At 45.2% G+C, this 26,727-nt stretch overlaps 1 protein-coding gene across 9 annotated transcripts in view; it reads left to right on the forward strand.

The window, feature by feature from the left end:
- Positions 1–436: 436 nt before the first annotated feature.
- The window catches only part of ATXN7L1 (ataxin 7 like 1), a 266,971-nt gene continuing 240,680 nt past the window's right edge, over positions 437–26,727 (forward strand). For 5 of the 9 annotated variants that reach the window (XR_010341980.1, XR_010341989.1, XM_012456119.2 and 2 more), the window contains exons 1-2: positions 478–658; positions 1,159–1,227. Coding sequence is in view for 6 of the 9 variants with exons in the window: in XM_012456119.2 (XP_012311542.2) it covers positions 478–658; positions 1,159–1,227 (250 nt within the window). In the remaining 3 variants the exon portion in view is untranslated. Of the gene's footprint in view, positions 659–1,158; positions 1,228–26,727 lie in introns of all 9 variants that reach the window. The other 4 variants (XM_012456205.2, XM_012456216.2, XM_012456265.2 and 1 more) reach the window with 3 other exon arrangements.

Consider the following 26,727-nt stretch of genomic DNA (forward strand, 5'->3'; position numbering starts at 1 on the left):
GTGGGCGACAGGGACCCGGGGAGACAGGGACAAGCTGGAAGCAAGAGCTGCCTGCAAAAACTTTCGGTCCTCCAGCGGAAACTCTGCGGGAAAGACCACCCTTCTTTCGGCCCCGAGTCGGGCCTCTCTCCGCACGCCCGACCTCTGCGCCCCGGCTCGGGAGGCGCCGCCGCCGCCGCATCCCGGCTGCCGGGTGCGCTGCAGCCTCCGCTCTCCGGCACGCGGCGCTCGCCCGGCCGCGCGGCCCCTCCCCGGCAGGCAGGCGGGCGGCCCCCGGCGGGCGGGCGCGGACTGCAGGCGCCTCTCTGCTGCCCCTGGCGGCCGCGGGAGCGCGAGCCCCGCCGAGCCGGCTCCGGGAGCCAGAGCGCCCGCCCCTCCTCCGCTCCCTCTCCCCTCCTCCTCCGCCGCCCTCCTCCCATCCCGCCCTTCCTCCCTCCCTCCCCCTTTCAGAACACTCAATGTCGGAACGTTCCGAAGATGACGTCGGAGCGTTCTCGAATCCCGTGTCTCTCGGCTGCTGCTGCCGAAGGAACAGGGAAAAAGCAACAAGAAGGAAGAGCAATGGCGACACTGGATCGCAAAGTGCCCAGTCCGGAGGCGTTTCTGGGCAAACCCTGGTCCTCCTGGATCGACGCCGCCAAATTACACTGCTCCGACAGTAAGAACCCCACCGCCTCCTCCTCCTTTTATTATCCTGTAACCTTTCCATTCACCTAGAGCCACTGGGAAAAAGTGTGTGTGTGAGAGAGAGAGTGGCCCCCGGTGTCCTCCATGCTTCTCCCTCTCTCTCTAAATAAATACACACAGAGACAGATCATCAATGCACAGGGAGGGCCCGGCTGCCAGGGCTGTCTGTCTGTCTGTCTGTGCCCGGCTCCCCGTGGCAGCCCGCGGGGTGGGCTCGCAGCCCCACGGTGTTGTCCGTTTAAAAGGCTACTCTGTTGCTGCTTGCATAGTTTTTTGGGTACCTATCTGGGCCAGGTAGATGAAAACCCGGACTTGGGAGAAAATGTTGCATTGTCAATTTTTGAAAGAATTTCATATACAGTATTTATATCGATCTGTTTGCAAATAAACACTCTCCCTCCCCCCTTGACTTTGGCTTTTTTCCCCCCTTTTTTCCTTATTTTCTGTTTTCCTTTTCTTTTTCATCTGCAGATGTAGATTTAGAAGAGGCTGGAAAAGAGGGTGGAAAAAGCAGGGAGGTTATGAGGCTTAATAAAGAAGGTAAGTGGAGCTACTGGCATTTTAGTGTTAGCATGTGTGGCAGAATCTTCACAGGATTTCGAATATAATGTGAATTGTTCTGCTGGGTACAGAGTGACTAAGGCTTGTCAAAAATTGAGCACGCCCAGGTGACTACTGCTTCATGTTAACTTCTTTCAAAGTATAAATACAACGGGGGGGTAAAGGGGGGTGAGACTGTTGAAGGCAGAAGTTTACTGCACTTCAGTTGGAGTCCACGTTTGAACCTTCTGATGCATATCTGCCATGCTCCTCGGGAGCATCATTGCCAAATGGTGGGGCGTTAAAATCTCTGAAATGAAGAGTGGGGCTCCCTTCACAACATCCCATCCTTTCTTGTGGGTGAATGCACAACAGTTTAATGAACCCCACATGGTCAGTCATTCCAGCAGCTACTTCTCCACTCGCCATTGAAAACCATTGTACGTGGCAAACCCTTGCAGCAAGTTACATTTCGCCCGATTTGCATTTGGTCACAGATTGTCACGTGGCAAGCAGGGTTAGGGGCATCTGTGTGTGCAGTGCCCCAGCTAGTCGCCCTCTCTTTTCCCAGCATGGAAATACAGTACCTGAAATGGGACACACTGAGTAGATAGGTCATCCCAGACCAAGACATGCAAGAGAAGCCACAACCTGCTGGAACTGGGCATCAAACACACATGGTCGTCATAAATAAATCATATCCTGTTCGCATTTGCAAGCCTTCGGTATGTAACTCTGGCCTATGGGCTTCAAATGGAGCAACTCCAGGGGCCACTTGCTGCTAAGCAAATGGATGGGTTCATTTGAATTGATTCAGTAACTGATGTCTTATAAACATAATTGGCTGAAATTGGGGGTGGGAAGATGGCACAAGGGGGCGGAAGAGGTTAATATTGAAAGAGTTCAGACATAAGTAGGCCGTAGGTGCACTGGTCATCCCAAATAAATGGAGAGAAGACAGTTAGACGCCAAAGAATGGTCCCCCTCATAAAATGGGATATCACCCTGGAAGGCAGCTGAATCCTGCGTGGAAAGATGGAACTCATTTTGTGAATCGACACTTCAGTTAGTTGGTTTTCTGTGCCCAATCATTTCCTGAGCATCCACTGAGAAGAAACTTTGCACTTCAGAAAAAAATCACATGAAGGTTAAAATGCATGCATATTCAAGGACAGTTTCCTAGCATAGTGTTTCTGCTAATTAAGCACTTTGGGAACAAAACATTATTCTAAAGATGTTTGCTTCTAAATATCTTAGTGTGATCTTGACATGTGTCTTCAGGATGCACGAGGGATTGATGTCAAGTGGACTTCTTACAAGTGGCAGCTTATTTGCGTTAAATATCCGTGTGTGGGCAGTGGGAAGCATCACTAGAGGTTATTTTTCTTCACAGACAAACTCTTGAGATCTCTAAATGTTTGCAAGACTCAGTTATCAGGCTACTGGCAACGTGTCCACAAAAGATGATGAGGCTGCGGAAATCTTTAAATTAAAGTTGAGTAAAGGTCATGGCATGGCACAGGATCGGTACCTCTCAAGTCTGGGTGACAGGTTATGACTATCACACATAAAACTCACATCCTTTCCCCCCAGTTCCTGTTTCTATTTCAAAAGACTCTTGTTCTCAGATTCTCTTTGCCTCATGAGAAATGGATTCTTTTTTCTTTTCTTTTTTTTTTTTTTGAGACAGAGTCTCACTCTGTTGAGAGGCTGAAGTGCAGTGGCACGATATCGGCTCACTGCAGCCTCCGCGTCCTGGGTTCAAGTGATTCTCCTGCCTCAGCCTCCCGAGTACCTGGGATTACAGGCGCCCGCCGTCACGTCCAGCTAAGTTTTGTATTTTTAGTAGAGATGGGGTTTCACCATATTAGCCAGGATGGTCTCAATCTCTTGACCTTGTGATCCGCCTGCCTTGGCCTCCCACAGTGCTGGGATTACAGGCGTGAGCCACCACGCCCAACTGAGAAACATTCTTTTAAGAAAAAGTGAAAAGCTCTCCTTTCCTCAGAAGTCACAAGTGGTATATCCTGCTTATTAGGTCCTTTGTCCTGTACAAAGATGTAGCTCCTAATTATACACATTTGCATTAAGGACACCCACTGTTCAGTGTAACTTGAAATTGCTAACTTCACCAAAAAATAGCCATATATGGGCTGAAATCTCTTTGTTCACAGGCCTGGTGGAACAGACTTGGGTGAGCAAATCCCAGTGGTCTTTCTGGTATATATGCACTTAGTTTTCTTTTCTTTTTTTTTTTTTTCGATGGAATTTCATTCTTGTTGCCCAGGCTAGAGTGCAATGGCACGATCTCGGCTCACCACAACCTCTGCCTTCCAGGTTCAGGCGATTCTCCTGCCTCAGTCCCTGGAGTAGCTGGGATTACAGGCATGTGCCACCATGCCCGGCTAATTTTTTGTATTTTTAGTAGAGACAGGATTTCTCCATGTTCATCAGGCTGGTCTCAAACTCCCAACTTCAGGTGATCCTCCTGCCTTGGCCTCCCAAAGTGCTGGGATTACAGATGTGAGCCACCGTGCCTGGCGACATGCAGTTTTCTTTATACGTAAAATATCTATATAGTGAATATATATTACCCCATGGTGAGAAATTGAAGGGTTGAGCTGACACAGGGTGTTTGGTTACCTGGATCTCCAGTAATGCTTGCCATGGGCCCTCTTGTTGGAGTAATCGACAAAGTCTTGGGGTGGATACATGTTTGTGGATGGGTCACTGCAGGACAGAAGTAGCCTGTGTGTGGCTGTGTGGCTGTGTACCTGTACATATGAACGTATATAGATTGTCCTTAACACTGTCGGCTTTAAGCAGGTCTTGAGAAGAAATCTGGGCTTTAATGGCAATGAATGAACAAAATAAAGATTAGAAATTCCAGTTGAGAAATAGAGGGAGGTGATTCCAATTTTGATATCATTTTTTTCCTGTGGTAAAGTATACATAACATAAAATTTACCATTTTAACCATTTTGAGTCTATAATTCAGTGGCATTAAGTACATTCATAGTGTTACGCAACTATCATCGCTCTCCATTTCCCAAATTTTCCATCATCTCAGTCAGAAACTCTGTACCCATTATACAATCCCTCCGCATTCCCTACTCCTCTCAGCCCTCGTAACCACTGTTCTACTTTCTGTCTTTATAAAGTTGCCTATTCTAATGCCTCATTTAAGTGGAGTCATATAATCTGTGTCCTTTTGTATCTGGTTTATTTCACTCTGCATGTCTTCATAGTTCATCCATGTTGTAGCATGGACCAGCACTTCATTCCTTTTTAAGGCTGAATAGTATTTCATTGTGTATATGCACTACATTTTGCTAGCCACTCATCTGTTGGTGGACATTTGGGTTGTTCCCACCTTTTGTCCATTTTGAATAATGCCACTATGAACATTGGTGTCATACGATATTTTTAGTGGACTAAACTCAGGAAGAGAAGTTAGGCTGGAAATGTGAAATGAGAATTATTTTGCTTTCTGCCTCTATCTGCCCACAACTTTAGAAGACATAGCAAGGGCTTGCAGACTTTTTCAATACCTTGATTACTGTAATATAGTTCCCCATTCCTCACTCCTTTAAACTTTCTTTTAATTCTTTCCATTTCTTTCTGTTCTCCACCCCTAATGTATAAAATGTTAATTGGATGCTTTGAAATGTCTGTAATAAAGTTTTCACATCATTGTTATTATTTCATCTAAAATTAGCTAAATTATAGCCAAGAGGAATTTGCCAAATACTTTTTTTTTTTTTTGAGATGGAATTTCACTGTTGTTGCCCAGACTGGAGTGCAATGGCATGATCTCAGCTCACTGCAACCTCCACCTCCCAGGTTCAAGCAGTTCTCATGCCTCAGCCTCCCAAGTAGCTGGGATTACGGGCATGTGCCACCACACCCGGCTAATTTTGTATATTTCGTAGAGATGGGGTTTTACCATGTTGGCCAGGCTAGTCTCAAATTCCAGACCCCAGGTGATCCACCCGCCTTGGCTTCCCAGAGTGCTGGGATTACAGGCGTGAGCCACTGTGCCTGGCCCCAAATACTTTTGAATGTTGTCAAGTCATCACCTGGGTTCAGAAGGCATTGCTAGTTCCATGGGTGGATATGCTTAGGTGGGGTTATATCCAGGACAACCTGGGCACTTGAAGGAGGAGAGTGCTTTGAGGTGGTTTCCTACATTTTGATCTATGCTCTTTGGAAGTCATTTCCCTTCTCTGGGCCGATTCACTCATATTTAAAGTAAGGGGGGGTGGGACTAAATGTCCTTTAAGGTCCCTTTGAGACCTCTGAACCCAAGCTTCTGTATTGAATGTACCTTTGAGATGCAGTTACACCAGGCAAACTGTTTCTAAAGAAACCTAAAAAAAAAAAAAACAAAAAAACTCAAGCCCTCACATTAAAAATATCTTAAACTACTTCAAAAATAACTGGGTTTATTTTCTCAATTTATAACTTCCTGGTGGCAAAAATCACTGCATCTGATACACAAGCAATATTCTGCTGCAAATCATTTGTGAATGGTACCTGGCCTTCAGCATTCTGAGAAGAGTGGAGTTCTGAGTCCAAAACCCAATGTGTTCCCACAGTGAGGAATGATTTGACCTCAGTCAGCTTGGATCAGTCAGGCATTCAGATTTCCTGAGAGGAGGAATCCCAGAAACCTTAGCCTGTGAAAGGTGTTTATGAGAGAAAATTTCAAGGACAGCCATTCTTCTATGGTAACCTTTTCAAATAGTTTCCTCTTCAGCTTGGTAGATTTATCTGAAGACTTTTTTCAGGCTAATTAGGGAAAAGCTCTCAGTGATTTAGAAAGATGTTCCCCTTGCCTCACCTGAAGTTTTTTTTTTAAAGAATGCCAATTCGTAGATAAGGAATAGGGTTCCTATGGCTCATAAGTGTCCCTAACTATAAAACAGAGATAAAAATAGGGTTGTTGTGGTGATTAAATGAGATAATACAAAAGGGCTTAGCATAGAGTAAGTGCCTAATGAATGCTGGCTTTTATTATTATTATTTATTAATGAAGCTAGCTCTAGAAAACGTTATTCTAATTAACTAGGATTTTAAACTAATCTGTGATGAAAAGAAAAGATATCTAGCAGAAACTTTATTTTTAGAGTAAATCATTTTATTATAGTTTCATGAAGCTAACGATTTTTTAAAGAAACAATTTCTATGGATATCAGTTTTTTGTTTTGTTTTTTTTTTTTGAGACAGAGTCTCGCACCGTTGCCCAGGCTAGAGTGCAGTGGCGTGATCTTGGCGCACCGCAACCTCCACCTCCTGAGTTCAAGTGATTCTCCTGCCTCAGCCTCCTGAGTAGCTGGGTCTACAGGCATGTGCCATCACACCCGGCTAATTTTTTGTATTTTTAGTAGAGGCGGGGTTTCACTGTGTTAGTCAGGATGGTCTCAATCTCCTGACCTCGTGATCCACTCGCCTCGGCATCCCAAAGTGTTGGGATTAGGGGCATGAGCCAAGGCTCCCAGCCGGATATCATTGTTTTTAATGAAGTGCAGTTAAGTGATCATTGCTAAGTTTTGTCAAGAGCTAGAGAAAAATACTTAGGCTGTACATAGCCTATGGCTAGGAAGAGTTTATACAAAGTTGTTTCTAGGGTCTGGGAAATCTAAATAATTTTTTTAAATGATAGAGAAGTTGTTTTATTTTATCACTGAGAAAAAATAGTCCTCGTAGATTGCTGTTTGGGTCTCTTGGAAGCAAGCACTTGTCACTTTGAAAACTTGCCTGTGTTTTAAAGTTCTCACGTGTTTTGTTGTGATATCAATAAACTGGTGGAAAGCTTCCAATTGGAAAAGTGTGCTGAGGCCAGTAAGATATTGCTGTGACCATAAGAGTTCGCCATTCTTTTGAGATGCTGGTGGAATTGGACTGGAATATAGGAGGATGCAGAGAACATAGGAGCACACTCAGCTCGAGTTTAGGATTCTTGCTGTCATAGCTGGATGGGAGCAGTTGGAGAAAAAGGTGGCACCTGACCTGGTAAGAATGAAGTATTCTTAGAATCCAAGCCAGGGAAGCCAGCAGTCGGCCATGGAGATTTATGGGAAACTGGGCAGGCTTCCCTTTATCATTATACAGACAACTCTGTTATCTATGATAATAGGAGATGGGAAGACACGAAGTCCACAGATTACACAGATAAACCTCATTTTTACCATTAAGTTCAGCTTCATTCCTCATTAAGCCTACCTTCCTCCCCTTTTGCTAACAAGCAGTAACATTTGTTCACTTTGGTGTTTCATTATCATCTCTCTTCTCTGGCCCAGCTTTTGGGATGGAAGCCCGGGAGAGATGGAGTGGCTCAGAGGCGATAAGGAGGAAAGATGAGAAGGAGAAAAGGAGAAAGGCTTGGAGAGCTATATGCTCTACAGGTGCAGCCCACTGCTGGAGCAGGGGCTTACCACAGTCAACGCAGCACAGCTGAGAGAGGACATCCTGATCATCCAGTTTGGAAAATACAAAGCTTCTAAAATGAGTACTTCTTTATACACACAATTATTTCCTTGTGCCTGGGTTCCCATGTGGAGGAAAAGCGTCTCTGGCTCCTTCCACAGCAGGAAGCTAGGATGGACACACGGAAACACTGTATGTGATTTTGCCTTCTTTGTAAGTTACCCTGTACCAGGGTCTTATCTAATGTCATTCTATGAGAATAATGTTTTACTGCTAGAAGATGTAGACCGTTAGACACACACACACACACACACACACACATTCATTTTTAAACTACTTATTATTTTTTAATAATGTTCACGTTACAAAATTCAAAAGGCTATCCAAGTGGAAAGTAAGTCTCTCTCCCACCCCATCCCCGGTTGCTTGTTATCCTTCCAAAGATATTCTGTATGCATTCAAGTAGATACATACATCATTTTGTCTTCTTGTTCTCACGTGAATGATAGAAAGCTATAGTATTAGCTGGTATCTTGCCATTTCCATTTATCTTAGAGAGCTGTCTGTATCAGTTCATAAGGAGTCACCATGTTCTCTTTTGGTGCCTGCATAGTAGGGTAGCAATGTAAGCCTCTGGGTGTCTTGCTAAGTTTTTAATACCCTTTACTGCTTTCTTGGCCTCTCTCATGCATTTGACCTGGAGGGAGCTCTCCTGATGTGCCAGCACTGGGCTAGATACCTGGGACACAGCAGTGAAGAAGCACAACCCCTGCCTGCCCTCAGGGTGCTTCTAGCCTAGTGGCAAAAGCACAGGTGGACCCTGATGAGTGCTCTGAAAGAGAAACTCAGGTGCTGCTGGAGGGCGTTGGGTTAAGTCCGGGGTGGGGGCGGGGTGCTCAGTGCAGGCCTCCCAGAGGAAATTTTATGTAAGCTAAAACCTGGGGGATGCATGGAAGTTACCCATGTGTGAAGCTGGGCAGGACGGAGTTAGAGGAAACGACAGGCATAAAGGCCCAAATGCCAGAGAATATAGACTGTTCTGAAACCAAAAGATCCTTTTGCCAGAGTAAAGATAGCAAAGCAGAGAGTAGTATAAGGTTTCTCACCAGCAGCACCACTGAAGTTTTGAGCCGGATGCTTCTTTTTAGGGGCGCTGTCCTGTGCGTGGCAGGATGCTGAGCACCATCCTGCGCCTCCACCCACTAGATGCCAGCAGTGCCTCCCTCCCCTCCCCCAAGTTGGGACAACCAAAAATGTCTCCATCCATTGCCAAATGTTCCCTGGGGGACACATCACTCTGATGGAGAATCAGTGGCTGGTGAGGCTGGAGAGGTAAGAACACAGGAAAAATAGACTAAGATACTCACAGAAATATTCTGCCAATATCTGTCCATGTGTTAGTTCTTCAGCCCATGTTAGTCAGCCTTATCAATTACTCAGCAGATATACCTGGACTGTGACTGTCCCCTGGCACTGAGCTACATTTGGGAGAATCTAAAGAGAGAGAAGACTTGGTCCCCCAGGGAACCCTCCTCCACACAGTTCCCAAGATGAGTCCAGTCTGTGGTCACAATAGTGGGTTGCAGGTTCTAATTCTGGGTGGCCCAACCCTCCTTCACTGTGGGTGGAGGAGACCCCAAAGCATCAATTCTGGTAATGATGGCATTTATTACACAGCGGCCCCCGATGTCAAAAGCACCACAGTGAAGCATTAAGGATTTCCGTTTGTATTTAAAGCCAGGCTGGAAATACAGCTGGCGTTCTCTGCAGTTTGATTACCCAGGGGATATGTCTGAAACGGGGATGCACATGACGGAAAGCAAAGTGGCCAGTGTCACCATTTCCATGTTAGAACGGGAAAGTACAAAGGGCAGGGGAGGGTCTGATTCCTGAGGCCTTCTGACCTGTGTACCAGGTGGTCTGCAGCACCAGTTAAGAGTGGGAGGCCATGTTGATGCTTTCAGCCAACAGTTCCCAGGGGCCTGTCGCCTCTGCTGCAGAATTGATTTAGAAAACTTAGGCAGATTTGTTTCTGTATGGTTTTCTGGGTTGGTTGCATTTATATCCTTCAGGCTAACCTTCTTTCGTTTATGACATTTTGTTTCATTCATGTTGTCCTTCAGAAGTAGACGTAAGATGCTAGTAGCCGACGCAGTGAGACCTTGTCCTAGTCAAATCCCTCTTCTCTAAGGCCCCACACCCTGAGGTGGCCCACTAGTCACATCTGGAGGCAGTGATCACTGAGTGATTGCAGTAATCAAACATAGCTGTAATGGAGAGGAAGAGCTTTAGCTGGTGGGTTCTACTTTTTCAGAATATTATAGAAACTGAGCAGCAAGGACTGACTTCTGTGTGTCTGTCTCCCAAAACTCCCAGTCGAGTGTTCTGCTGATGACGTGCTCCCAGCTAACACCATTTGGCTGGCTTTCTCTTCCTCTCTTCTGTGGTAGGGCTCAGACTGCCAAATGGACCTGGATTTGGACCCTGAGGCGCTTGAACTAATGATGAAACCTCAGGAAATCCCTTCTTGCAAGTGGGCTGAGGCTACAGCACAGGATCTGAATATTCAGGGGCTAGACCTGGCTGCCCTAGTCGTCTATAAGTAAAGCTGGAACTCTGCTGTGGGGAAAGCATTGTTTTTCTGGAGATGCTTTATCCTTGTACCTGTGGTTTCTCAACACAATTCTGCTTGCCAATTTTGAGGGATCAGGTACTTACAGAAGAAATGGAAACCAAATAAATACTCTCTAGGGCAGGACAAAGTGGCACCAGGTCACCATAGTGGAGAAGATAAAAGTGAGTCGATGACGGGCTCTTTGAACACAGAAGCACTTATCGGTGTACCTGATTCTGTGATGCTAATTGTAAATCTGTGAACATTAGTGGTGTAAGGATACCCTTAACTGTAGGGGGAGTGGGAGTTATGTGACCTTACCCCAAGACATCGACAGGCCATAGAGTCCTGGGGTGGGGTGGGGACACAGGACACCCAGTCCGATGATACTAACCGCTGATGAGTCCAGCATTCCAGAAGTAGGGAAGATGGTGGAGGCATGGTCCCAGTTTGGTTATATCAGACCAAGGTGATGGTCCAGTTCTTAAAAAGTATATGAGCCACAAAAGGACGAATACTGTGTGATTCCATTTATATGAGGTTCCTAGAGTAGTCAAATTCGTAGAGACAGAGAGTGGAATGGTGGATATTCAGGGGCTGGGGGAGGGGAAATGGAGAGTTAGTGTTGACATGATACAGAGTTTCAGTTGGGGAAGATGAAAATGTTCTGTTATCAGGACACACACTTAAAAAATGGTTAAAATGGCCGGGCGCGGTGACTCACACCTATAATCCCAGCATTTTGGGAGGCTGAGGCGGATGGATCACAAGGTCAGGAGATAGAGACCATTCTGGCTAACACTGTGAAACCCCTTCTCTACTAAAAATATGAAAAAAAAATTTAGCTGGGCATGGTGTCATGCACCTGTAGCCCCAGCTACTCAGGAGGATGAGGCAGGACAATCACTTGAATCCAGGAGGCAGAGGTTGCAGTGAGCTAAGATCGTGCCACTGCACTCCAGCCTGGGCAACAGAGCAAGACTCTTATCAAAAAAAAAAAAAGGTTAAAATGGTAAATTTTATGTTATAAGTATTGTACCACACACAAAAATGTTCATTGGCATTGCAGGCTTGGGAGCTTAGTGGAGTATTATTCAAATCTTGACCATTTATTGGCTATGTATTAAATTAAGCCTCAATTTCCACTATTCTTTTTTCCAGAGTGGGAATAATAGTACCTCTCAGAATTGTTGTGGAAATAAATGAGATGCTATGTGGTATAAAGTAGATACTCAGTAATGTAAGCCTTTGTTGTGAGGATCGTTGTTTTTAGCAGGCACTTGGGTCTTTGCCTTTGTCTTAGAGCTGCCACTTCCAGGGGACAGACTGCGTCCTTACTGCTCCAAGGGTGTGCCCGGGGCTCACCAGACATCTTTTGTCAACATGCGTGTCTCCAGTTCTTTAAGGTTGCCAAGAATAAAGACAAAGGGATTGGACTGGTGTCCCTGTACTGTTAGTTTCAAGAGTGAATCTGTTTCAGTGTTTTACAAAGTGTGTTCGTTCTGGAGACCCTGCTGTGTTGTCCCATGGGTACTTCACAGCCCCGGCCCCAGGCTGCAGTCATACCAAAACAAAACAACCGGGAGTGAAGCACAGGAACCAGGAATGTGCTTTTTTTAAAATTTTATTTTTTTGAGAGAGCGTCTCTCTCTCTCACCCAGGCTGGAGTGCAGTGTCGTGATCAAGCTCACTGCAGCCTCGATCTCCAGGGCTCAAGCCATCCTTCTACCTCAGCCTCCCAGGTAGTTGGGACTACAGGCATGTGCTGCCATGCCTGCCTAATTTTTTTGACTTTTAGTTGAGACAAGGTCTTGCTGTGTTCCCCAGGCCGGTCTCAAACGCCTGAGCTCGAGTGATCCTCCCACCTCAGCCTCTCAAAGTTCTGGAATTACAGACGTGAGCCACCGCACCTGACCAGGAACGTGCATTTTAAACAGGCTCTGCAGGTGGCTCTGATGTTTTCTGAACTTTGAGAACTGCTACTTTGGTTGAGAGAAGTGGCTCTCAACCCTGCCTACCTTGAAAATTCCTTGGGAAGTTTTTTAAAAGCAAAGATACCAGGACCAGCCGCAGAGATTCTGATTCTTTAGGTCCAGTTTCAGGGGTTCTAAGGAGCTGCTTATATGTTTGCTTTTGGAGTTTTTTGTGGGTTTCTTTTACATTTATTTTTCTGGTACCTATTGGGTTAAACACAGCCCACCTTATGTGTTTTTTTTTTAAGTTACAGTCCTAGTTGTCTTTTATCGGGCATTAAGTAGGTGCCAGGCACAGGGCTAACTGTGCATGTTTGCATGTAACCCTCATGACCACCCTATGAGGCAAATCCTGTTATCAGCCCTATTTCCGAAATTGGGAAGCTGAGGCTCAGAGAAGTTAAGTGATTTACCCAAGGCGACATAGCTGGGAAATAGTAGGGCTGCCTTTAACCCCAAGGCAGGCTGATTCCAAAGGCTGAACTCTAAGCACTGTGTCCTGATGTCTGTCATCATAGGAGCAGGGTTAGGACTAAGGGGAAGCAAGCAAGCGCCCAGGACACATGTTTAGGGAGGGGCTCACGTGGGCTTCTGCAAGTGCAGAGTGAGTGCTCCGTAAGCATTGCACCTGGGCACCTGGCTTGACTCATCCTCTCACCATCCTTGCCCAAGAGAGCATGTTCTTTAAGCTAAATGGCAAGGCCAGGCTACCTTTCCTTCCCCCTTGCCTGTGTAAGCCAGTGGCCTGCTGATAGGGCCCTGGGTCTCCCCATCAGGGAAACACTCTCTCATCCCAAGGCTCCAGCTTTGGGGCCTCTGTGGTCAGAGTTCTGGCCTCAGGGAAATCACAGGAGCTAATGCAAACTCTGTTCCTTTTTGGGAGAAGGTGTTAGCAAAGATGGTTGCCAAGCAACTCCAGGGGCATCTGTCTACAGTGATGATTTCTCTCTTTTTTCCTCCTTTTGAACATCTTCTAGGCTGCTGTTCAGTTTCCATCGTGGCATTGGGGCTGCTGTTCAGTTTTCCTAGTGGCATTGGGATTGTTAGTGATTTCACGAAGGGTGCGTTCCCTGGAGCGGAGATAGCTTTTCAATACCGCCACACTAGAGGTGTCCTTTTGATGGTGATATGCTTGCTAAGTGGGTGTGAAAGTCCTTTGCCTTCTTCAGCAACAGTGATGCCCTAGTTGTCACTAGCTTTGAGAGGGCAGTGACAAAGAGGATTCTTTGGATTGGAGTAGCTGGGAAAGGCACAGAATGCATCTCTCATATGAGGACAGGACGATGTGGCAGCATTTACTTCCCATGACGTTGGATTTCACCCATTCTCCATTAACTGGGGCCCCTAAGCATTTTGTAGTGATTGCCCTGCTTATCCCAGAGGAGCTGGTGACAACCCCCACACTTGTCTCTCCCTCAGTGGTTTTAGAGACCAGGGGAGTCCTTGACAGTCCTTTCCTCCTCAGTGCTGTCCCCTCTCCTACTTAGTCACCTCCTCTGTGTGGGGTTTCAAGTGACCTTCGGTGGACCCCAGACCCAGTCTACCAGCTGGTGGTTTGATTCTTCCGATAATGACCAGGAGCTTGCGGGTTCAAGCACCTTTTACACTTGATGGGACAGAATCCCACTCAGACTGGCAGGAAGAGGGTGATCCATTGGAAAAGAGGAACCGGTCACTTTTTTGGGTGGGGAGGGGCAGTAGCTCTGTTGCCCAGGCTGGAGTTCAGTGGTGCAATCATAGTTCACTGCAGCCTTGACCTCCCAGGCTGAAGTGATCCTCCCACCTCAGCCTCCCTCCCAAGTAGCTGGACCACAGGTGCACACCACCATTCCTGGCTAATTTTTTCTACTATTTGTAGAGATGGAGATCTCTGTATATTGCCTAGGCTGGTCTTGAATTCCTCGGCTCAAGCAGTTCTCCCATTCGGCCTCCCACAGTGCTGGGATTGCGGAGTCAGCCGCCACACCCACCGACACTGGTCACATCTGGTTAAGGTTGACTCTCTTTGGCCGACCCTTGTACAACAGCCCTGTTAGCTGAGTCCCCAGACTCCAGGCTTCTGTTCCCTTGAGTCACTCCCTCAGTCTCTGTGTCCCTCCTCATCATCGTTTGCAGAAGCAGGGCAGGACCCAGAGAGAATTAGGGACTCGTATGAGTCCTGCCACTTTCAGTGGCTGAGACAGAAGACTTAATGGCAGAACAGAAACCCGGTACACAATCCAGGTTAAAACAGAGCAGGGGCTTATTTGCTTTCCAAATGGAGCTGTTGGGGATTTCTTTAAATAGTAGACAACCTAGAGGTTTTTGAAAATCATATTTGCTTCACAGAAGTTTTCATGGCACCTGCTTTTGTGCCCTTTCTGCCAGCTCCTCCCTCTGAGACCAGGCTTTGCCCTCACTGTGCTCTGCGTTTGCTCTGGACCCTGGCTCCTGATCACACCCCAGGTGGTCCCTGTGTGTGGTGATTCTAACATGCCCGCTGCTTGCCTGACCTCTCCTCCACCCAGTGCTCATCTCACCCCCAGGTGCCATGCTAGACAGCCCCTCACGGATGTCCTTGTACATCTCAGACGCCCCTAGGCCCAAGTGCAAGCCAAGCCTCTGTGTTTTCCCCATCACTATCTTTAGAAAGACCCCCTCCTGCTCTCCTCCCTCCCATCTCAGCAATTCCCTGCACCTCTCCATCTCTCTCCGCTCCCCCACCCCACCCCAGCTTACCTGCCTCATAGCCTACCTAGATTTTTATAATAGCTGTTTAATTGGTCTTCCTGTCTCCGTCTTCCCTGCACACCACTTCAAAAATTAATCTTCTGAAAATTCACATTTATCAGTTTGTTCCTCAAGTGTAAACCTCTCAGCACTTCCTCATCAACCTCAGTTAAAGCAACATTTAAAGTCCTCAGTCCCTTCCCATCCGGACAGGTAGCCTGCCCTTTGCAGCAGCACTTTGGACAAGTGGAGTCTTTTCCTTGTCCCCCTCTCTGCCTCTGCCTGCTCTCTGCATCTACTGTATTCCCCTTCCCCCCTTCCCCCCTTCCCCTAACCCCTGGCCCCCCTTCCCCAGGGCCAGCCGTACTTACTAAGGAAGCCTCCCCGCCGTCGCTTGGGCCACCCGCCTGCACGTCCTCTGCACCCTGTGCATGCTGGCCATGCCAGCGTGTACTTTACCCCTAAACCTCACACTTCCTTGCACTGCTGCAGACTCTTCCCATGGTCTACCTGTGTCTTGTCATCATAGCTGCATTCGAATCTTCTGGAGGCAGGGTGGAGGAAGAGCGATCATATTATCGCCTTTTCTTTCCTAAGTTATCTTTGAACCAGCAAAGTATTACAGTTCGACTAAGCATCTTGTTTTTCAGGCACCTGTCTTGAAATACCTGTATTGTCTTTTTCTTTTTTTCTTTTTTTTTAAGAAAATCATGGTAAAATACAAATAACATAAAATTTACCGTATTAACCATTTTTAAGTGTAAAGTTCAGTTATGTTAATGACACTCACGTGGTCATGTAGCCAATCTTCATGACTCTTTTCATCTTACAAAATTGAAACGTCATACCCATGAAACAACAGTTCCTGTTTGTATTTTCCTTTTTAAAACTCAGTCTGGAGATGGCCAGTGAGGTTTTTGATTCACCATCTGACATTTTGAAGTTGTTGAGACTCTAAGAACTGGCAAGACTCCTGAAGTTTCTGTCCAAGAGGATAGCTGGAGCTACAGTGCAAAATCCAGCTCACCTTGGTGCATTAGCTCCAGCGCCCTAGGTCAGCAGAGAGAATTCCATGGAAAAATGCTACCTCTGGTGCACAGAGTCACAGACATCTTTGAGCACCTAAAGTTTTTCCTTTAGTATTCGGTAGTAGCCCCCACCCTGCAGCATTCTTTCTTCTTCGCCCTTGCAGGTCAGTGTGAAAATTTTTCACACGTATAAGAAGGTTGAAATAATGGTACCATGATCACCTGTAGAATTAATTGTTAATTCCCATTTTGTCTTATTTGTTTTCTTATAAAGATATGGATATGTTTCTATATAAAGATATATCTGTATATGTGTCTTATAAAGAATATACAGTCATGCATTCCTTAATGATGGGGATGTGTTCTGAGAGGTGTGTCATTCAGTGACTTCCTCGGTGTGCAGTAGGCTGTGCCATCCAGGTTTGTGTAAGTTCACTCTGATATTCCTATTGGTATAACCTGTTGCTCCTGGGCTACACACCTGCCCAGCGTGTTGCTGTACTGAATACTGTAGGTAATTATTGTAATACAATGGTAAGCTCTCGGGTCTCTAAACAGATTGAAACATAGAAAAGATACAGTAAAAATGTGGTATTATATACTCTTATGGGACCACTGTATATGTGACCCATTGTTGACCAAAGTGTCATTTATGTGACTGTGTGTCTATGTATATGTATGTGTGTATATATATATTTATATTTCTGTAGCATTTGAAAATAAGTTGTAAACATCACGACACTTCCCTTTTAAATATTTATCATTTTTTCACATCTTGATTGTGCCACCTTGAGCTGTTCGCTTAACTTCTCAGAGCCTCATCATACGTAAATATGTATGTATGTTTTTGCAGAACTATTTGGTAAGTCACAGACAGCATGACACCTCTAAATACTTCAGCATGCATCTCGTCTCCTAAAATTAGAGGCATTCTCTGACCTAATCATAATACCGGTATCACACTTAGAAAACTAATGGTAATTCCATACTCACATCTAATACCTAGTTCTCATTCAAAACTCGCCTGTCATGTCCCCACCTCCAAAAGCTTATAACTGCATTTTTCAAACTAGATCCTGTTATGGTTCATGTATTGCATTTGATTGTTATATCTCTTCAGTAGTTTTTAATCTAGAACAGTGCCCCCCACGATGTATGTGTAAATATATGTATACATACATATTTCCATGTACATATGTATACATATTTATATATATAACTATAGAAAACATTGCCATTTAAAATGCTGTATGTTCTGGTCTGTCTGATCACTTCCTTGTGGTGTCCTATCTTGTTTTTGCTATTCCTTGTTTTCCCCCATTCTGGAAGTTCGAGCTTAAGTATCATTTGATTCAGACTCAACATTTTGGCAAGAATGTGTCCCAGGTGATTCTGAGTGCTTTAAGCATCTCATCCAGGGGTTACAAGATGTCAGGGTGCCCTGTTATTAGATATGGATCACTTGGTAAGGTGGTGACTGCTTCTGTCCATTGCAAAAGTTGTATTTTTGTTCCGTAATTAGCATGTCATTCTGTGAGTAATGCTTTGGCACCAAGTGACTATCCTGTTCCCCAACAGGAAATTTTGTGGACTCTTCTAGGCATCCATTGATCACCCTTGCCTGGATCAGTTATTTCTTTGGGGATTGTAGGATGGTCATTTTCAATTTGTGTCATTCTGACCTGCTTTTATTGGTTGGCATTCTTCAATATCGAAGACATCTTTCTCATCAAAGGGGGATGAACTATTAAATTCCTCCAAAAGGTCAGAGTTAAGTTTTTCTCTTTAATTATCAGTGCTCAAAGTAAGGAATGATTCTTTCATTTTTCTTTTTATTTTTTTAGAGACAGGGTTTCATTCTGTTGCGTAGGCTGAAGTGCAGTAGCATGATTATAGCTCACTACAGCCTAGACCTCCTGGATTCAAGTGATGCTCCCACCTCAGCCTCCTGAGTAACTGGGACTACAGGCACACACCACCACACCACACCACACCACACTAATTTTTTATTTTTCATAGAGACAGAGTCTTGCTATGTTACCCAGGCTGGTCTCCAATTAAGCAATCCTCCTGCCTCAGTCTCCCAAAGTGTTGGGATTACAGGTATGAACACCGTACCAGCCTGTGATTCTTTTTTTTTTTCACTGAACCCTAATCTTGGAGGTGAAGATGATGGCCTATGATTCTTTAGCTTAGGAGGGACAAAGTTGAGGACAGGGTACACTAGAATTTCAAGAAGATGTATGTATAGTGCGAAAACCACAATCAATGGGAAATCTTAGAAAGAGAGAGTTAGCTTTGTAGTGCAAACCTCAGGAAGTAAAAGTGTGATCCAATCTTGGTTGGTACAGCATGAGTTGAAAAACATTGAGAAATATTATCCCACACAGTCAAGTGACCCTCTGCTTTAACCTGAGGAAGGAAGAAGATAATTATACTTAAAATAATCCTTCTCCCACCTTTCAGAGGGAGCACAGGATTTTGCCTGGATCTGGTGAACCGCTGAAGTTAAATTGCAAATCATGATGAGTGATGCTCTGCAAGTCAGAAGCTAGGGCTGTGCTTCCTGCCCGTTGCTGACTCAGTAGAAAGTGACCAGTTGTCCAGGGGGTGGAAGGCCCTGGGCTGGGCTCTGTGTGGGATGTAAAGGTGGGACAGTGGCCCTGCCCTCTAGAAACTCACTTCACAGCACCTGGAAACTCGGATGCTGCTTAGAAAAGGAAATGTGACTAGAATGCCTTGGAGCCCAGGGAAGGAAGATATTTCAGTCTATGGTCAGCAAGACCTTTAACCTGGGTCTGAGACCTTTGACTTAAAGGTAGAGGCTGTTTGGTTTGTGGTTTTACTTGGAGTACAGTAAAGGGTATTTAAGTCGGAGTCAAGTTAATGTTTGAAAAATAAAGGAAAGAATGAATGGATGGATGCCTTGTGCAGAGGCAGCACAGCGGCTAGGATTTGGACATTCAGGGCATTGTACAGGGAAGGAAGAGCTTAAGCAAAGGCTTTAAGGGCTCTGAGTTCCTTGAGAAGTTGCTTTTGGAAAAAGAATGGTGAAACTCCATTAATACCAAAGAGAAACAGTTCATAATTTATTCCAGTTGCAGACACACTCAGTGCCCAACTCCATGCTGTCTTTTTTGGAGTAGAGTTTTCAGAAAACAGCCTTTTTTCTTTGGTAATGTTAGTGTTTATTTTGCTTTCGCCATTCAGGGTGCTGGAGGGAGTACACACTCTCTGTCTCTCTCTCTCTCTCTCTCTCTCTCTCTCTCTCTCTCTCTCATACACAAACACACACACACTTTTTGGGTCTTGCTGACCCATTAATTTGTAAATTCTTTTCTATTAGAATCAGTGTTGTGCTAGTAAATGTGTAACAATCCGCTGTCTAAAAAAAGTTAATGCATATGCATATATATGTTTATTATATAGTCTACTGATAGAAAAAGCTGTTTGGCATATAATTTATAAAGAATAAAATATTTAAATTCTTTTTTTTTTTTTGAGACTGTCTCTCACTCTTGTTGCCCAGGCTGGAGTGCAATGGCATGATCTGTCACCACAGCCTCTGCCTCCCGAGTTCCAGTGATTCTCCTGATCAGCCTCCTGAGTAGCTGGGATTATAGGCCTGCGCCACTACGTCTGGTTAATTTTTGTGTTTTTAGTAGAAATGGGTTTTCACCATGTTTGCCAGGCTGGTCTTGAACTCCTGACCTCAAGTGATCTACCCACCTCAGCCTCCCAAAGTGATGGGATTACAGACACCAGCCACTATGCCCAGCCTAAATTCTTTACTGTAAATTTCATATAGTCTATAGATCCTCAACAACCCACCTCAGCCTCCCAAAGTGATGGGATTACAGACACCAGCCACTATGCCCAGCCTAAATTCTTTACTGTAAATTTCATATAGTCTATAGATCCTCAACAAATGCTTTGGTTGACTTTTGCCAAATTCTTACATCCCCTGACCTTCCTAAGATTTTCATTGACAAACAAATGTAAACCCCACATAAGTGTTAGTTGATACTTTTATTTAAGTCAGTGAGTAAGTTAAAAGTGAAAGAACAAAGATATACATTAGAACTTCAAGATCGTTAGTGACGTGACTTCCTTGCTGAACTGAATAATGGTTTTCAGGTACTAAAAGAATATGTCCTCATTGTTCTGTGCTAGTCACCCAAAGCTATAGACATGATATACAGCTGTCCCTTGATATCCAAGGGAGATTGGTTCCCAGACCCCAAATCCTTGGGTTCTTATCCCTTATAAGAAATGGTGTAGTATTTACATATACCTATACAGTCCTCACAGTAATCTCTAGTTTACTTATAATACCAAATACAATGTGAGTCCTGTGTAAATAGTTGTCATTCTGAGTTGTTTAGGGGATAATGATATGGGAGAAAAAGCCTGTACACGTTCAGTACAGACTCAGGCATCTTTTTGTTGTTGTTCCACATATTTTTGATCTGTAGTTAAGTTGAACTGCAGATGTGGAACTCACAGATTTAGAGGGTCGACTGTTCTTTTAATTTGACTTACATCATTAAAATTTTCTTCATCACTTTGTTAAATCTTGATAATCAAAAAAATAATAAATCACACCCTGATTTTGTAGTATGTGATGATTTCCATGGTGTAAACTCTCCTACCACTGCATTTCAAGCTGTCAATGTGATATCACTGAACTGAGAGTTGGGGAGAGATATGTGTCAGCACACTGTTATGTAAGATATCCACCATACAGATACATTAGATATAAATGACTTTGAGAACAGAATTAAACAACCTGTGGCTCATGGGCAAAATGTAGCCAGCTGCCTGTTTTTATAAATAAAGTTTTATTGGAACACAGCCACACTCGTTCTTTTATGTATTGTCTTTGCTAGCTTTTGCACTACAATGGCTCCATGGAGTAGTTGAGACAAGGCCTACGAGTTTTACTATCCGGTTTTTCATAGAAAAAATTGCCAACTCAGGCCAGGCACGGTGGCTCATGCCTGTAATCTCAGCACTTTGGGAGGCTGAGGCGGGCGGATCACAAGGTCAGGAGTTTGAGACCAGACTGGCCAACATGCTGAAACCCTGTCTCTACTAAAAATACAAAAATTAGCTGTGCATGGTGGCAGGCGCCTGTAATCCCAGCTACTCAGGAGGCTGAGGCAGGAGAATCATTTGAACCTGGGAGGCAGAGGTTGCAGTGAGCCAAGATTGTGCCATTGCTCTCCAGCCTGGCAACAGGGCGAGACTCTCTCTGGAAAAAAAATAAAAAGAAAAAAAGAAAAAAAAGTTGCCAACCTATACTCAAAGCATAGGTAATAAGTGAAATGTAGCAAGATAAATTGGAAGTGATGAGCTTTATATTCAATTGTAAGCTTATGTCATATAACTTTTAATAATTTAATAATTGGCTCATCACATTCCTGAAAATTTAACAATCAGCTCTTGTGAGCCTTTACAAGCCAGCCCCAGCTTACCACTGCAAAGCATGGAGGACTTCAGCTTTTAGTGCCAAAAATGAAGCTGTCACTATTAAGCAGCAGCAGCTGACAATACCGGATTGGAGGGGGAGCCTCACTAAGAAGGATTTGAACTACTTGAAATTGTGGTCTAATTGTCCATAGAAATCAGAAGAAAGCAATTTTGAGGTTAGTTTTCCTATGATGGGGTTTTTGTGTTTTGGGGTTGTTTTTTTTCTCTCTCTTAGAGTCTGGGGTTTGTTTTGGTTTTTCAAATGCTTTTTTTTTTTTTTTTTCAGAGCTAATTTTAAAACCCAATACAGCATGCTTTTCTTACCAAATTTTGTGAGCGTCTGTCTTGAGCCCGTTTAGCCCCTGACAGACGCCCAGCAGCTTCCAGAACTCCCACAGATGTTCTGTATCCCAAGAAAGGCCGACTTCCTGTTGCTGGCCACTAGCAGGAGGAGAGGTGGTCCCACCAGTTGCATTTTGCAGGGGTTTTCCTTGCCGCCATTTCCTGCCGGTTGCCTTTGAATGGATTACAGATGGTCAGAGAAAGACTTCTTGGCACAGTGAGAGGACCAGTCTCCAGTGCTTTGTGGGAAAGGATTTATAGCAGGATGGCAGTTTACGCCTACCAAGAATGGGCCTGGCTGCCGCGGCCTTGTAAAGAAAACTGCCTGCCGAGATGGGCTTTGTGGGTGGAGGGAACGGCCAGGATGAAGGGGATGTTTAAATTTATGTGGCACTTTTCAGTGGGTGCTCGGATCGCTGTGTGTCCAGAGATGTTAGACCTCTGTGGAGGTATCAGCCGCCGGGGAATGAGGTGCTGCTCTTGTTACATCAAGCACTTGTGTGAAGTATTATGAATCCTCATCTTTTCAGAGAAAGGTACAGCCAGGCGCTGTTATTCCCCACCGCTCACCCTTTTTGTTAAGCCACACTATAGAGCACATTTAATTTTTTTTTTTTTTTTTTTTTGAGATGGAGTCTCACTCTGTTGTCTAGGCTGGAGTGCAGTGGTGCAATCTCGACTCACTGTAACCTCCATCTCCCACGTTCAAGTGATTCTCCTGCCTCACCCTCCCAAATAACTGGGATTACAGGCACCCACCACCACACCCAGCTATTTTTTGTATTTTTCATAGAGACAGGGTTTCAGCATGTTGGCCAGGCTGGTCTCGAACTCCTGACCTCAGGTGATCTACCCACCTTGGCCTCCCAAAGTGCTGGGGTTACAGGCATGAGCCACTGCATGTAGCCTGCATTTAATTTTTAAACTTTAAAAAATATAGGTAACTTAAAATTTTACTACTTTAACCACTTTAGAGTGTATAATTCAGCGTTACTAAGGACAGTCACAGTGTTGAGCCGCTGTCGCCACTATGCATTTCCAGAATTTTTCTCTCATCCCAAACAGAAACTCTAAACCTATTAAACAATAATTCACCGTTCCTGCCTCCCCTCAGCCTTGTACCTGTTCTACTTTCTCTATTCTACTTTCTGTCTCTATGAAGTCACCTATTCTGGTCACCTGTTCCCCTCACATAAGGGGAATCATGCAGTGTGTGTCCTTTGGTGACTGATTTATTTTACTGAGCATAATGTTTTCAAGGTTAATCCATGTTGTAGCATGTAGCAGAATTTCCTTCCTTTTAAAGGTTGAATCGTATCTCATCATATGTCTATTTGACATTTTGTTTATCCACTCATCTATTGGTGGACGTTTGGGCATTGTGAGTAATACTGCTGTGAATGTGGGTATACCTGTTTCCATCTGTGAGTGGGTCAAACAGAGACCTGGAGAGTGCTGATTTGACTGGGATGCTTCCTGAGTCCTTTTGAGATAACCCAGCCGAGGTGCACTCAAAGCTGCCAGGAACGTATGTACGGAAGAGGATTATGAATCCTCATCTTTCAGGGAGAGGTATGGCCAGGCGCTGTTGTTCCCCATTGCCCACCCTTTTTGTTAAAGCCACAACATAGAGCACATTTAATTTTTTTTTTCTTTTGAGACGGAGTTTCGTTCTATTGCTCAGGCGGGAGTGCAGTGGTGCAATCTCGGCTCACTGCATCCTCCACCTCCCAGGTTCAAGCAATTTTCCTGCCTCAGCCTACCAAGTAACTGGAATTACAGCTGCCCGCCACCATGCCCAGCTAATTTTTTTATTTTTACAAAATACAGGATTTTTTGTAAAAAAAAAAAAAAAAAAAAAAAAAAAAAAAAATCCCATGCAGGATTGCAGGGTGAGGGATCAGATCTAGCTGGCACTCTGCTTGCCAAGCTGTGTGCCCCCTGAGCTGCATCTGACTAGAGAAGATGATCTGCCTCTAGCTTGCACAAAGATGCTTGCTTCATGGTCTGGAGGAGTCCTGCCAGGGCTGAAAATCTGAGAGGCCAGGATTGCACAAGGCCACTGGTGCTCTTGCTTTCTAGGGAAGAGGCAGCAGATCGCTGGGCAGAGGCCGTGTAGGGACGGTTAGGAAGGCTGAACTAACTGGGTCAAGATTCCTGGGATCGGGTCTCCCTCTGTCAGAAAACAGGACAACCTTGAGCAATGACGGAGCAAGACCTGGTGATCTGCATCTGTGAGATGAGGGGAGGACTGTCAGGTCCCTGCCAGTAGTATAGGGCTGTCTGTCGATAAAGAGCCGGCAAAATATTTGGGGGACTAGAGAGAGGCAGGAGCAGGCCTCTGAGAACAGGGTATGGATGACATAGAGCAGGAAGGTGGCAGAACTTCCCAGAGGGAGCGTGGTACAGAGAACTGAGAAGGGAGAGCCAGGGAAGCACCTCACAAAAGTGTGATGAAGTCAACAGCTACATTCTTTCTGACCAAAGATGGTGGTAGCAGCAGGAGGAGAGAGAAGTGGCGTTGGTCCTTCATAAAATTATTCAGCACTTACTGTGTATAGACACAGAATAGAAGGTGCAAGAGGGAAACAGAATCGTGATTCCTGACTTACGTCCTGTGAAGCGCTCCGATTGCATGAAGAATTGCAGAGGCGTGAGGGCCTATTTTCTGTGTGTACACTTCTTCTGGGGACAGTGCTGTGGTGTTTTTTTCCTTTTCCTTTCCTGTGGACTTCCTCGCCCTTTCAACAACAACAGAATGTTTAAAGAAATTTACAGCGTGGGAGGGAGACATACCTGTGCCCAGATATAACAAGGAAGCAAGCCACATGGGAAGGGGATGGAAACAAGCAAGGACTGAACTTGCTGCTTTAAAAGTTGCATTTTGGTGTTAGGGTTTGCGGTACATGTGAATTTCCTTGGAGAAAGAGTCCTCCCTGTTTGGGGTGGAGGGCTGGGGAGAGCCACTTGAAAATCTAGCCCTATTGACATGATTGGTGTTTAAGTTTTTACTGGGAGACAACAGACTGACAGAGATACAGGGAAAGACTGGTAATATGTATGCTAGCTGGAGAAGCCACCTCTCGATCCTCACCCCCCACCGCCCACTGTATAGTCAATTGTCAAGGAACTCGGTGGTGCAGAGGAAAAAGCACAGCTTTGCAGTCAGACCTTAGCTAACTTCTTGGCCCTGCTGCCTGCTTGCTGTGTGACTTTAGGCTAGCTACCTTGCCTCTCTGTTCCTCTGCTTGCTCATCTGGACAAGAGGGCCAGACCTAAGATTAGGGATAAGTCACCAGCTTCCATACTGTAGATGGTCAGAAAATGGTAGCTGGGATGATTGCTTGGAGGAGAGACAGGTCTGAGAAATCCAGTGGTTTCCCTGGATTAATTTCACGGTTGTAAATCATTGTGGGATGCACAAAAAATGGGCCAGAATTGAGAGCAAGGAGAGGGAAGTGTTGTGGGAGGTTGAGTTTGGAAGTGTCTAGGTGAAGAGGTGGGTTATAAGGAAGCGGGGCAGCAGGAAGTAATAAGAACTGAAGTGATGTATCCTGGGGCAGAGATGGCTTTCTGCCCCTTTCGATACTGACTTTCATTCTCTCTGGGCTCTGTCTTTATCTTGTCCACCAGCTCAGCCTACGCACCAGGGCCCCCACTGAGGGCACTTGCAGAATCTGGGGAGATGGGAGGCCGGGAGCTCCTGAGAGGGACTCTCTTGCAGGCAAGTGAGGATTACTTTCCAAACAGGCAGGCCACATGGGGCATGGATACCCCTTCTGTGCAGAGGGAGACACCACAGTGTCTGGCAGCAGAAACCCATGCTTGCTCTGTGCTCGTTCTTCAGGAGACACAGGGATCAGTGTGAGGCCACTTAAGTCAGAGAGATCTGGTTCAGTGCAGAGGAAAGTCTCATAACCCCTCACAGCCTCATTTTTCCCATCTGCATAATGGGATGACCACAGGTAGCTCATAGAGTTGTTGGCAAAGTTGAAGGAAATGAACACATAGCATTTAGCTCAATGCATGGTCCATGAGGACTGCTCAGTGAACATTTCCTTTGGATGCCATTGAGTAGACCCCGGAACAGAGGACTGGGGGGTGTCCTTTGGGATGAGCTTCCTCATGGTCCTGTCCTGTGGGAACAGTGTGTTGGTGGAGGCTGTATTCCCGATGCCATGGGGCATGACAGGCATGAGGAAATGCCATCTAGCAATGGGCCTTAAACCCGAGCCCTAGGCAGGGAGCCAGGAGTGTGCAAACCTGGCACATCCTTCAGAATGTCAGTTCAACTCTGCTTCTACAGGAAAGTAGTATTTTTTATCATTATATTTCATCAACTCTAAGATGCCATTTATCAGAAAATACATTGTTATTTTATGTAACACTGAGAAAAAGCACTGCCAATTAAACTGCAACCACTGTGAATTCTAAGACATCTTGATTTTAAAGATGTTAGTTACAGTGGAAGTGGGGGTGAGTGCAGCTTAGCATGAATAAAATACAGGAGGGCAAAAATAGAGCATCAAGCAAAATCTGCATTAATTTTTAAGATAAAGCACGAAATTTGAAGAAACACGGAAAGCTCCTGCGGTAGCCCCAGAAGGTGCAGGTATGTATGAACATGCCAGCCCATTAGGGCAACTCTGTTTAAAGAGCTGAGAGCAGCTGGGGCTTGAGCTCCCTTTAAGTTCAGATGGGAAGCAGGAGGGAAGGAAATGGCCCAGACTTCAGAGCATCCATTGTCATCCAGGGGCCTGAACATCCTCAGGGAGCCCCAGTGACCTCAAGGCCCCTGGTGAATCATTTGTGTTCACTTCACTTAGAAGCAAAATCTACATACAGCACTTTCAGGAGGAGAGGAGGTGTCCTGAAACCAAGCAAACAATGGCTACACCTCCAAAAGGGTGTGAAACCACAGAACAGCACCACC

This window comes from Aotus nancymaae, unplaced genomic scaffold, assembly GCF_030222135.1.
Source record: "Aotus nancymaae isolate 86718 unplaced genomic scaffold, 86718_ANA_hifiasm-v0.15.2.pri h1tg000002l, whole genome shotgun sequence".
Classification (NCBI taxonomy): Eukaryota; Metazoa; Chordata; class Mammalia; order Primates; family Aotidae; genus Aotus; species Aotus nancymaae.